Source organism: Pleurodeles waltl, chromosome 5, assembly GCF_031143425.1.
Source record: "Pleurodeles waltl isolate 20211129_DDA chromosome 5, aPleWal1.hap1.20221129, whole genome shotgun sequence".
NCBI classification, from domain to species: domain Eukaryota; kingdom Metazoa; phylum Chordata; class Amphibia; order Caudata; family Salamandridae; genus Pleurodeles; species Pleurodeles waltl.
In genome coordinates, this window is record NC_090444.1 from 83,497,233 (window position 1) to 83,511,009 (window position 13,777).

The window sequence follows — 13,777 nt, forward strand, 5'->3', positions numbered from 1 at the left end:
ACTAGAGACCAGAGTCCTCCGACCTCCACCTCCCCCAGAAGACCTCTACAGCAGAACTATGACACATCTGTCACCACCATCAGCTCCGACTGGGGAAGGGAGAGGGGCCTCTGAATCAATCCATTGCGTTCCATCTGACATCACTGCAGGTCTCGAGCTGCTTTCTCCAAGGTGTCAGAAAGGATGCCTTGAGGCTGAACCCACTGGAACTACAAGCTCCATTTTAGAGCACACCTGTCCCACCTGGCAGAGATGACCATGAGGATGTATGAGGCCAAGAAGTGATCCAGAACTGAGCAAGAAGCAACATAATCATAGACCGAATGTCCTGGACACACTGCTGAGGAGAAAAAGCCCTGACCTCGTGTACAGGATTGCCACTACGGATGGACACCTTTGCAAAGGAATCAGGAGGATTTAGCTTGTTTATAGTAAATCCCAAAGATGTCAAGAGTTCCTGCATCGTCTGGAGGTGGTCCACAGTCGGCAGCAGTGAGCCCACTTTCTGCAGCCAGTCATTGATTACGGGAATACAGGAACTCTCGACCTCTGAAGATGGGCAGTGACCACCATAATCACTTTCCCAGGAGTGCTGGTGATGTCAAAGGGTAGCAAGGCAAACTGAAAATTCTCCTGGACAACCTTGAGCCAAAGACGATGCCTGTGGGACTTCAGGGCGGGAATATGAAAATACAAGCCCTGCAAGTCCAAGGACACAATCCAATTGACCGGGTCTACAGCAGACAGGAACTGAGCCGACATGGACATTCTGAATTTGACCTTCCATAAGAAGGCATTCTGGGGGACAAAGGTCCAGAATAGGTCTGATGTCCCCATCCCTTTTTGGGAAGAGGAAATAGTGCCTTTTTTTGGCTTTGGTACCCTCACACTGCCATCCTTCAAGAGAAACAAGCATACCTCCTAGCAGGACTGACAGATACTCCTCTGAAATTCATTTTGGTGCAGGAGGCATTGAGGGTGGGGTGGAGAGAAAAGACAGGGCATATCCCTTTTGAACATCATGAAAGACTCATCTGTCAGATGTGATGGATCCCCAAGCTGGAAGGAAATGTTGAATCCTTACCCCTATTGGATGGGCATGCACCACTAAGGCAACCTAAAGCAGTTTGTAGGCCATTGTAGCAGGGTATGAGGAGTTGGAATAATGATGCCCCTCCTAGCCCACATGCTGTCTTCCAAACCGGAGCCTGCAATCTTGAAAGGACTAATTTTTCTGCTGCATCGCTGGCTGTGAAGGCTGTCGTTGTCTATACACCAGCCATCTGGAATATCATCTGCACCTCTGGAACCGATGCGGAACCTTTTTGGCAGGGGCCATCAGCACCAAGTAACAAGCCGTAGCCCTGCTGTGTTAACAGCACTCTAAAGCATGGTCTGCCTTCTCTCCGTAAAGGTGGGACCCAATAAGTGGCATGTCCATTAAGAAGGCCTAGATTTTGCGGGAGAATCCAGTGAACCTCGTCCAGGAATGTCTACAAATGGCAACAGTGACAGCAACTGCCCTACCCAGGCAATATGTGGTACATACGCCTGCCAGATAACATACTTGGCCATGTCCTGTCCATCATGAATCACCTAGGACAAAAAGACCCTTCCAGAGCCCCTGGCAAGAACTTTCTGGACAAGTCCCAAAATATGTGTGTAGCGGTCCAGCAGGCAGACTTCATTCACAGACTGCAGTGCCAGACTGGCAGAAGTAAACATGTGTTTCCCAAAAGCATCAATCCTCTTGGATTCTTCTTCCAGGAGAGAGGCTGAAAATTAATTTGAGTTCACTGCACTGGTTGAATACTGCACAGTAAAGTTCTCTAGAGTGGGGCGTTTTGTTAGAAAATCTGGGTCACCAGGCAGAAGTCTATGACATCTACCCACTTGCCTAATCACAAGGGCCAAGAACATGGCTTCAACCATGTACCTTCAGAGTATCTGTGATGGAGCCATTAAATGCAGAATTTCCATAAAACATTTGCTTTGGTCTTCATGGAGGGCAGTTGTAAATCTAGTATCACAGCTACCCTCTGCACCACCACAGCAAAAGAGGCACTCTCTTCCACTGGTGGCTATTGTGACGAGTCCAGCGCTGTCTCAGGAGAGGTTATCAAGCCCACTGGCATTCTGTAAATCATGGAATAATGTATCATCAGTATAATGAGTGGGAAGCAACACACCCATCATCAGCATCCTGGGCTGCACCCTGCACTGGCACAGAATCAGAGTCAATACCAAAAGATAATGGAGTATCTGCTGGTAGCTGAGACGTGGCAGAGGAACAGGGTGGAGTTAGGCTGCATGACGAGGGGTAGCACTTTTGCGTTTCAGGCTATGACACTGGCACCAGATCATCCTTCAGCTACGGTGGTGTCAGCACAGGCGTTGAGGTGGCAGGGACCGGAGCAGGGCTAGAAATCTGTACTGGAGTTGGTGCAGGCCCAGTAAGGGGGCAAACAGCGCTGGGGAGGAACCTGCAGGCGATAACCCAAATGGTGGCTTGGGGTCCGAAGAGAAAGCCGGAAGTGCACTGAAAATTTGCAGAGTTACCTTGATTTGATGACAAATTTGGGAGCAGAACTCAGGATCCTAGTCGGAGGGAAATCAAAAAAAGGACCTGTGTAAGCGCAAGTCCCTTACTTCTATCCCAGAGTGCGGGCTCCACCTGTGTCATGAATCTACTGTAACCTGTGGCCTGCCTTTTAATTAAAACATGATTATTGAAGCAGCCTAGGGCCTTTTTTCAAGGTGACAATATAAAAGCAAATAGTACTGATTTTGCCACTCGGCTCTTCAGACACAAATTGTCTTGTTTCCTCACTGCATAATCTCATTTCATTAACACCCACAAACAGACCATTAGATCAATGAAATTCTTTGCACCATTCTAAAGTTCATCATGTGCAGCCTTAGATATCAGACTGCTAACCCATGAAACCACTTCAGAACTAACATCAGATCACAACGTTATACAAATGACAGTCAAGATTCTACCTGGACCTTCTACTAGAAATATCCTTATCTCTAGGAGAAAAGACTCCCACAACTAACCCAACATTCCTTCACCAAGCCCACAAGTACTTCACGCCACACTTGCACAACACACCATTTGACCTCTTTAAATGTGTGCTTAGTTACACCTTCCATACTCACTATCTTCTAAGGGCATGCACTCCAACTTCCCTAGTCCCACAGCCATTGGTCTCACCGGACACACAGGCACTAAAAACCAAGAGGAGGGCATTGCCACATAAATGGCAACAATCGAAGACAGCCACAGGCCTTAAAGGATACAAACTAAAGCTACATACCCAATTCACCAACTTTAACAATGCCACAACCTCTTACAGTCAGGCCCTCATCACACCTATCAAACAATTCCTTTGGGACAGACTCACTCAAGCCTTTAACAAACTCATCTCTCCCCCACAAGTTACAGTTTCAATCCCATCAGTCAATGGAGTGCAACCTATTCTTCTCCAAATACCACAAACATCAGAAATAATCAACACACAAACTTCTTCAAACCAATCAAAGCTCAAACTCTACAGGTGCCTCTGTCATAGTTCCCAACTACCTCGCCAGCTGAACTCATTCCTGTAACTACAACTGAAAAGCCATTGTGCGCACTGCAGACCCTTTCACTCAGGTCATCAATTACTGCACATTCCCTCTCTTTTCAATCACTTTCTTCCCACAGGCACATACCTGATATGCTTTACATCCACGGTGGTCCAACTTTAACCCAAAACAAAAATGATCCCTCCTTTCAAGCTAGCACCCAGCACCACAACTCAGCTTTTTCTCAAAAACACTAGAAGGATTGGTTGGTCCTTATATGCTTGTCACTATACTTCTAGACCACCAACCTCCTTGATCTCCTACAATCATGGTTTCGTACCTTTCCATGTCAGTGAAAATGCTCTGGCACAGATGTAATTTGAGCACTACTGCTTGCCACAAGCATGTCTCTCCAAACCCTATATTTCTAGATACACCATTCTACTGCCTTCAGTACTGCTGACTACCCTACACTTCTATACGTCATTCACTTGGCATCACGGATCAAGTGCACACATAGATTACCCACTACCTCTTCAACTGCGCCTTTTAAGTCGCCTAGAGTTTAAGGATATCTGTAACCACTCCTGTCAGAGTGGACATCCCACCAGCATTGCGCCCCTAACCTTTTCCCTTCTCTCTTTACGCTGCCTCTCTTGGTAATATCAGCGGTGGTGTTGTCACCACAAGACTTGAAAATGGTCGGGTTCTTATGGAACAGTGCAAAAAACGGTGTAAAATGGCTCACTGGTCCAATTTGACAAAGTTGAAAAAATTCACTCAAAAATGAACTTAGGGGGCGCTCATCCAGATCCACGCTAATGTCGCAGAAAGAAGGAACAGGCGTGGAAAGAAGGAACTGAGGTCAGCGCACTAGTGTGGCACCTATATAGGCACCCGCATGCCATTTCTGAAGCTGTCGCCGTCACACGGGGCCGAACTAAGCCACCTACCGGCACGCAAGGTACTGCCCAAAAAAATTCCAGATCCAGTCTTATGCCTTGGCACTACTGTATGGTAAGGAATCTTCGGCCAGGAGTCTATCAGATGTACCGGTTTGCAAAGGTGAGCACCCGATACATAGTTAGTTAGTGTCAGCTCAATTAATTCTACTGCGGCTGAAGCAGTGGGTATTTTGGCCGTCAATACAGATCCATGCTCAGGCCCTTTTCAGTAACGCTCACTATTCCAACCCCGTCTAAAATGACAACTTCCTGGCAGCTCTGTCAACAGGTGTGCTGAAGAGCGCATAACCTAGAGCATGTTTACATTAGAGGCTCTTGCCCTCAGGTGTCCACAGTAGGACACACCAATTCCTCAGAGCAAAGAACATGGGCTGTATTAAGTCAGGCTGGCCCTCCGACGTACATTCCCTCTGAAGATTACTACATAGAAAATCAATACATAAAATAAGGTAAGGTGACTAACAATTCACAATATTGAACAATATCTTATAGTCCTTACAGAGGTTCCAGCTTCTGCCGCCAGCCTAGCCGCGTATCTCGCTATCAACCGGTGTTCTTCATCCAACCTGCTGGGGCTGTCTAACACACTGCCGAATAAAGAAAAAAAGGATCAAAATCAGGGTCACACCATTGTTTATGTTTTATTTTACTCAACTACTTTTATAGCAGATCTCGCTTGGAGGGCAGTGGAAAAAATATAATGGGGACAGTTTTCATAAAATGGGAGCGGGGGATTACACATATTACACATATTATGCAAAAATTATACAGAGATGCACATGGATCACCGGTTTTGGAATACATTTGGGTAGCACTGACGTCCTTAAACTGGAGGCTAGGGATTGGCAGATGACACGGCTGAGAGCAAAGGAGGGCATATGTTGAACAGCAATTGATCAACTAGGTTTGGGGAGGAGGGGTACATTCAAGCAGTAGGAAGCTCAATGGGGAAGAGGCCCATCTTTAGTTCTGTCCTAAACACAACAGTTCCTTGATTAAAATGCGATGCAGTCAGTATTCATGACCAGCATCTGCAATCATCGGAAGGACATCCAACTACAACGCCAGGGACTGGAGTTTCAATAACTGATCAAGTGCTAGTGCTGTGAATTATACTGGAAAAGATTGTTTTACTATACACAGTCACACACTCTTCTTGGAATTTGACTAGAATAGCACTAAATACAACAAAAATAATTTCTACAATTTCTTGCAAATTTGGTTGAAGATAAAAATATGTTCTAAAAAGTGAGATATATTGGTCAATTCTGTTTATTAAATCGCCTACAACCCAGGGGGCCGGCAGCATCATAGAAGCGGTCAGGGTTTAGGATAGACACTGCTGTCTGCCTACAACCCTGGGGCTGGCGGCTTTGCTAGATGGATTCTATAGATCAACTCTATTTCAATACCGTGGCAGAGCGGAACGGAGTTTCGCGCAGATGAATGCCTACAACCCAAAAGGGCGGGCAGCGTACAAGCATGAGACGAAAAGTGTATAGAGCCTACATCCGTTGTACTAAGGAGTCTACAACACTACACTAGAGACCAATATAAGAAGAAACATACCCTGGAGAACAAACCCCTCCCCCCATTCCTTCTGGAAGCTCAGGTAAATGGTAGACAGTGGGAGACTAACTAATCAAGGGCCTGGTGGCGGTAGGGGTGGTGGCTCGATGATGGTGAGTGGGGCTGTGCGTTGACAGAGTCAGGAGTGGGCAATAGTCGCAACAGGTTTCAGTAGGGAAGGCAGGCCAATTTGTTGAATTCTGTAAACAAGATGCTGAAGAAGGGAGCCCAATCTGTGGAGTAATCCTCTAGCCTCTGGCCCAGCGTAAGAGACATCCTCTCCATGCCTAGGATGTACCATCATTTATGGAACCAGGTTGAGTACTGAGGGATTCTGTCGGTGCCCCAGGAGGGTGAGGATCACCTGGTGAGCCGCCCCTATTGCCAAAGCCATTTGCTTACTTCGATGAGAGTGTAATGAAATTGTCAGCGGGTTGCGAAGCCCAAGGATCGTATAGGCAGGAAACCTAGGGATAGAAGTGTCAAACGCTGCATCAATGTAATCTAACACCTGGGTCCAGAAGCGCAAAAGGTTAGGACAATGCCATAGTAGGTGCAGTAGCGTGCCCGTTCCGCCACCGCCCCTCCAGCACTCTTTAGAGCCTTCAGGGTTCCATGGGTTGAGCCTGGCCGGGGTTAAATACCAACAGGATACTATCTTATTTGCTGCCTCTGTGCTTGAGATATTGTATGCCGTGTGTCGAGCTATGTGGTAAATATCTGCCCAGTCTGCGTCTGAAAGCGGCCGACCAATCTCTGCTTCCCACCGCTTCTGTCCCGACGTACGGGTGTGAGTCTTATCCCTTATAAGGATGATCTACAATTTGGTGCTAAGGCGTTTATCGTTTGCCTTCAGGATTAACCATTTTCGGAGGGTGTCAAGGCCCTCTCGCCATGAGGCCGGATGGCTGTAGCACTCAGTGATGGACCTGAAGGTATTGAACCCGATCTGCCTCCTCCAGTCCGTACTCATCTTTGAGCTGGTCAAAGGGAATTATCCCTTAAGGGTCGAGAAGACATCCAATTCCCTCGCAGCCCCCCTCGCGCCACCACCGAAACAGCTCGAGTTCGAGCCCCAGAGTGAACTCAGGATTGCCAAGAATTGGTGTCATTGGGGAGAGGAAGGTCGTTAATCCTGCTTTGACTGCCACTGCATCCCACGGGTGGAGGATAGCGCTCGTTACTGGGGAAGAGTAGAGACCCCAAGCCCCGTGCCTCTTAGAGAGCCAGGGTTCCTTCCAAATATGGGAGCTGGCCACTGCCTGGTCCATAAACCACCAATGCTTCCCAGTGAACGGCCTGCTCCAGTCCACCAGGAACCGCAGTTGTGAAGCTTGGCAATAGTTCAGGAGGGAAGGCCCAGCGACGGCGCCCTCAAGTACGGAGCGGTAGGGGAGGTGTCAGTGGATGCGGGGCCTCTTTCCTTCCTAGATAAACCTACTGATGTCTGATTGTATAGTGTGGAGTGCTTTTTTTTCAGGTGGGGTCAGCAGTAGTGCCTGAAAAAGGTAGAGAACGTGCGGAAGAGTGATCATCTTGATGGCCACAATTCTGCCTAGCCAGGAAAGACCCAGGCACTCTCAGGTGTTCATATCCGCCTTTACTTATTTAGCCAGGTTGCTATAGTTAAGGGAAATGGTTTTAGGGAGTGTACTGGGCAGCTGGATTCCGAGGTAAGGTATGTGTGAGGAGGCCCATTCAAATGGGAATTGGGCCCGCACAAAAGATTCTATTTGGGAAGAAAGAGAGATTTAAGATAAGCGATTTATGCATATTAACTTTTAAGCCAGCGATGCTTCCAAAAGTTTGAAGTTCTGTGACTAGAGCAGGGAGGGAGGGAGGTCAGAGGGTCAGAGAGAGTCAATATCAAGTCATGTTTACCTCCAAACGTGATGCCAGTAATATCAGGGTGAGCTCGTACGTGTTGGGCCAGAGCCTCCATGTAAAGGGCGAAGAGGAGAGGGGACAGCCCTGTTGCAGGCCCCTACAAATGGTAAAGGGCAGGAAGGAAAGCCCATAGATGCACACTGTGGCCCTAGGAGAGTTATATATGCTTCTAATCCAGTCACAAAACATGGGGCCAAAGCTGAAAAACTTCTGAGTCTGGTGCATGTGGGGCCAGCGAACTCTATTAAATGCCTTTTCTGCGTCGATGGAATAAGTAGGGCTTCTCTTTGCGTCCTCATCACCTTATCCATCAGGTGATAAATTCACAGTGTTGTCTCTGCATTGGCGCGCCGGTATAAAGTCTGCTTGATCAGGTGAGATCAGTCCCGGCACAAGTGGGTTGAGCTGGCGGGCCAGTATACTAATAAATAATTTGGCATCCACGTTCAGGCGGGATATGGGCCTATAAGATCCGCATAGTGTCGGATCATTGCCCGACTTAGGGATAATTGATATGGAGGCTTCTAACATAGAATTGGTAAGAGAGCCCAAAGAGGCTAAAGAGTTGAAGAGACGTGTTAAGATTGGGGCTACTTCATGGTAGAATGTTTTGTAGAATTTAGGGGAAAAGTTATTGGGACCCGGGGACTTCATAAGTTTAAGACAGGCAATAGCAGAAATTACTTCTTCAATGGGGATGGGAGTAACCAGGGAGTCAGCTGTATGCAGCGGGAGCAGAGTAGGGGGCATGATGAAAGGTAGTCAGAAGGTTCAGTGGAGGCACCCGGCAATTCTGAGTAAGGGGATTTGTAAAAAGTGTGGAAAGCGTCAACTATCTGTGAGTCTGAGGGTACCTCCGTATTGGGAGTGGGGCGGATTGTGCAGATGGATCCAGACTGTATCTTGGCCTGTAGGAAATGACATTCTACCACATCAGTTCCCGCCCAAGTAGTACTTATGCCTCAGGAAATGAGGGCATATGCAGTTCTATTTAGGTCTAGTTGTCTGAGGAGCAAGCTATTTCGTTCAAGCTCTCTCCAGATTCGTGGGGCCCCAGTGCGTTTGTGAATCATTTCAAGTTCAAGGACTTTCAATTCAAGCTCTTTTTTGCTTCTCCTTCTGGAGAGGGTTTTCTGAGGCAGATATGGCAATAAGTTGCCCCCTGCCGACCAATTTCAGGGCTTCCCAGAGGAAGCTCAGTGTAACCTGGTCTGAGTCACTAGTTTGTAAGTAGTCGACAATAGTCTTCTTTATGACTGTAATCATAGCGGGGGATTGGGGCAGCAAGCCTCCAAGGCACCAGCGTGAAATGTTAGCTTCCATGGAGCTAGGGACGTGGTGAGACACAGGTGCGTGATCCGAGAGCGACCTCAGCTCAATGGAGGAGTCGCTAACTAGTGTTTCAAAGGCGGTGGTCGCTAGGAAATAGTCTATCCGAGCATATGTCTTGTGTGCTACTGATTAGTGTGTGTAGTCCCTGGAGTCAGGGTGGTGTGCACGCCAAACATCGACTATGCCACAATCTGTGCGCCAGTGAAGTCATGGGGCGATAAGGCCCCCACTTGGCCTGAGCATTGGGCATAGCGGTCAAGGGCATTGTCCATTACTAAGTTTAGATCGCTGCATCAGGAGTTTGGAGTAGGGGTGCGAGGGCGTTCAGGACAAATGATTCTTGCTGTTCGTTTGAAGCGTACATACTTGCTAAGGTGAACTGGAAGGTTTCTAATTGGAGTCAGTATGCAAGGAGTCGTCCCTTTATCTCAGTGACTTTAAAAACAATGCCGCTTGATGGGGCTGTTGAAGCCTCGGACTTTGAGGCTCGTAATCTTAAGTTCCAGGGTCGTCAATCAAAGGAATGCTAGGGCTGTGCCGGGTACCAGCTAGAGGGGGGAGGAATCTGGAGTGACGGGCCTAGCAAGAGATCCCACTCACTGCCCAGCCTAGACATGCGTTAGTGCCACCATGCAGGATGGAGGAATAACAGCCCCAAGAAAGGTAAAAAGGGAATAACATCAACCATAATGCATCATATTGAGAAACTTCATCATCAATGGGTGTCAATATAGTCGACCAGGCCGAAGGAGAGGGGAACAAAGATTAGCAAGGACAGGGTCTAAAGGTTGTTCCATCTGCAGGAGACATCTGCAGGAGACATCTGCCCCTCCACCCTCATGCAGCCCTCCTGCCCAGAGGAGCAATGTGGTAGGGAGGACCTCTTCTCTATATCATAGTCCCCCTGGTCGCTCAGTGTCTCCCGCCAGTGCCTGCAGCACAGATTGTTGTTCTTTGGTTATAGAGGGGGGGATCCGGCTTGGCACCCGCAGAGGCCCCACAGCCGGGTGCCACCAAAATAGCTTGTGCTGCTTGTTGTCTGTTGGCCTGTCAGGGCTGTCGTTCATTGCAGAGTCTGCTATGCCAAGGAGGTTGCATGCCTCAGTAAGCGATCACAATTGGAGCAATTTTCCATTGTGGTGGAAGATGATCCAGAAAGGATGGCCCCAGAAATATGTGATCCTAGCTTGGCGTAGGTGGGCTGTGACGGGGCGAAACTCTTTCAGTTTTTGAACTGTTAATACTGCTTGATCTTGGTACAAAACTGAGGAATGACCCCGGAATTGGTTCGGATGAACCTCCAGGGCATTGCAGAGGATGTTTTCTTTCATTTGGAAATCATGGACACAAGTCAGGATATCAGCAGGAGGGGACTTGTCTGGACTCAGGAGTCACACTCGGTGAACACGATCGAGTTGAATGTCTGGGTCCTCCGGTACTCCCAGGACATGGTGAAACAGGGCCTCTACGTATTCGCTGAGGTCTCATCCCTATGCACACGGTGGAACCTCCATGATTCTCACACTATTCCGCCGTGAGTGATTCTCTAGGTCTTCGGCATGAGCCTGGAGCTCGACGTGCTGCTACCTCAGGCGCAGGACTTCTTGGTGCAGCCATTCCACCTCTTCACCTCATCCAGATTTGCGATCTTCCATTCCAGATACCCTTTTGCCAACTTCTTCTAAGTGCTGTCAAACCTCTCTCAGGTCTGCGGAGAGGTCCTTCTTCACCGTCTGTAGGTCGTCATGAAGCGAGATAAAGAGGGCTTCCATAAAGGATCTTGTCCCTGGCCCCTCCTAACCCCCCGTGTTGGGAGGGTGGTCCATGCCTTGCACAGGGGATTTACCATCGTCCACGGGCCCGGTGGGTATTGTAAGCATGTTTCTAATTTAGTGGTCCTTTCTGGACCATTGGTGGACATGGTGGAGGCTCTGGAGAACAGCACACCAGGATGGGGCAAAGAGAGTGGTGTGGGTAGCGCTCAAGCGCCTGGTCCTGAAGGGCAGTCAGCTTAGACCAAGAGGTGCAGGAGGACTGTCAATATTGTGCCACAAAGTAAGGTGTCTGGTGCTGTCCATAGCCCCCTGGGGTAGGAAGGTCAAACAGGTACAGGAAACGAGGTAGCCAGGTCCGGAGTCAGAAGGGCGTACAGCCCCCCCCCCTATGGGGGTGCCTTTCGTCCAAAACGGTGAATTGGGAGGTACAATGTCCGTGTCCTTGACTGTGAGGGTGCACAGGCAGTGCCAAGCCAGCTGTGATCACCGCCCAGGAGAGGGAAGACTGCTGGATAGTTCGCATGTCAGGGGGGTAGCAGTCCGTTCAGGGTCCAATAGGGCAAGTGCTGCATTGCTTCTCTAGGCTTGGCTGGGGCCCTGGCAGGGGTCAGACGGTCTTTCGAGCCCCTCCCAGCCTCCTGTGCCCAGTGTAATAGTCCCAGGAGTTGAAGAGGGGAGGGCGGACCCTCATCGCTCCCTCCCTTCTTACAGGGTCCGTGCAATGTGGGCAAAAAAGGGCACTATAGATGGCGATAGATGCAGTGGGAATGGAGAGACTGTCCACCATTCTAGCCTTGCCCACAAAAGTGAGATTTAAAACAAAACTATAGACAATTATTTTCTTTTTATTAGAGCTACATGTGTAATAAAATAGGAGTTTAGAGGTAAAGGTATTGTGTTTACAACACATATATTTGGAAAACTATTGCAAGGGAACATTTTAGACTAACAATGATGGGTCTGAGATGGCAACAAAGAAGGGCCTGTTAGCAATGGGGTTTGCCGTAGCTTACAGCCGTCTTAAGCTGGAGACTTCACTTGCATACGGCTTTTGCATTAGGCCCATCTCAAGACTGTCCCCTCCCTCGCTTAACACTGTTTTAAAGCAGTCCCTTTTCTGGCTTACGGGGCCTATATTTTCCAAATCCCTCTTGATTTTTAAAATACAGCTTGAAAGTTATTCAGTGCAAGCACTTTGTCTGCCATGATCTTTACAGCAAAATATGGACTCTGGATTTCTAACGAGATATAAATCTTTTGGTCATCCGTAAAAGGTGGCGGGGGTGGGGGGGTGGGGGGGGTTGGGAGGTGCGTGGTCGTGATCCAGTAGTTTTTTTTCCAGGAAGTTAGATGGCACAGGGCCCACAAAGAACTTGGAGAGATTTAAGAAAATTTGTTATAATCCCTAAAGAGTTCCCGGAAAAAGGAATTTTATAATGCAAATATACCTGGAGGCAGTCAAACAGGTTTCTATGGCGGCTGTTCTAGGGCAGGCTTCACTTCAGCAGTATCTGAGCAAGGGTGCTCAAAGGACAAAGTATAGACAGAGAGCAGTTGAACCGGTGAATGATTTCAGATGGTCATGAGGTGAAAAAGGTTGGGGCTGTGATCCTGCACCCCTAACTTCCACCAGCATAGGCAATGCAAAATGATGGCCTCACCAGCCTGGTGAGGCAGGCAGGACCCTGCAGAGAGGAGGGTAGCCAACTGCTAGAGACAGCAGCAACCTATTAGGAGTGTTTAGAAACTGGAGGATGAACAGGGGAGGACAACAGTCTAACTGTGACTGGCAGGCAATCCCTTGGAGACACAGAGTAACTGGTCTTCTATTGGGCTCTTAGCAGAGGGTAAAAATTTACACACTCGACGGCTACAAGATCATACACTGAGAGTGCACCAACAAACAAGGCGAGGACACGGTTAGCATATTCAAGAACACCTTTCGAGTATTGCCACCAACGACAACACCGCACCCCTAATGGAACACCTCAATTTCCAGCTACAATCTGACGCCAAAACTACCCTAAGAGGCACCTCTTATACAGACCCTCAGAACCCCAACCAGCCGTCTGCGACACCATCCCCAATATCACAGCACCACTAACCATCAACTCCAACCACTACATTCTACCCAGCGACCTTAATTTCCACATCGATGACCCCAACGACACCAACTCCACCACCCTTCTTGAGAACCTGAGCAGCATAGGCCTCACCTAACTAGTCAACATACCCACACACAAGGCTGGACACACTCTCGACCCCCCCCCTTTCACCTCCAACGACAGAGTCGGATTCAACTACGTCACAGAACTATCCTGGTCTAACCACTGCAACGTCCTCTTCACCATTGCTGATGCCCAAAACACCACCACTAGAAACCACAGAGCTGACTACCGCAACTGGAGCAGAGTAACTGAATCACAGTGGATGCGGGCCCTCAGCTCATCCAAACCCAAGGCCTCATCCGATTTTGACCAGGCCATGTTGAACTTCTCCTTCTGGATCACCGAATGAGCTGACTCAGTTGCCCCAATTAAACCAGTCAGAACCAACAAAATCTCTACAAACATCAGCTGGTACACTATGGAGCTCAGAGCCTCCAAGCAGAGCTGCTACAAACTCAAGAAACAATGCGATTTACCAGGAAGCCCTCCGATAGAACAGCCCACAAAGCAC

At 48.5% G+C, this 13,777-nt stretch overlaps 1 protein-coding gene across 6 annotated transcripts in view; it reads right to left on the reverse strand.

Moving 5' to 3' along the window:
* DTNB (dystrobrevin beta) overlaps positions 1-13,777 on the reverse strand; it is a 672,321-nt gene that overhangs the window by 207,698 nt on the left and 450,846 nt on the right. For all 6 annotated transcript variants that reach the window (XR_011203590.1, XM_069233646.1, XM_069233645.1 and 3 more), the window contains one exon: positions 5,035-5,122. Coding sequence is in view for 5 of the 6 variants with exons in the window: in XM_069233646.1 (XP_069089747.1) it covers positions 5,035-5,122 (88 nt within the window). In the remaining variant the exon portion in view is untranslated. The remainder of the gene's footprint in view (positions 1-5,034; positions 5,123-13,777) is intronic.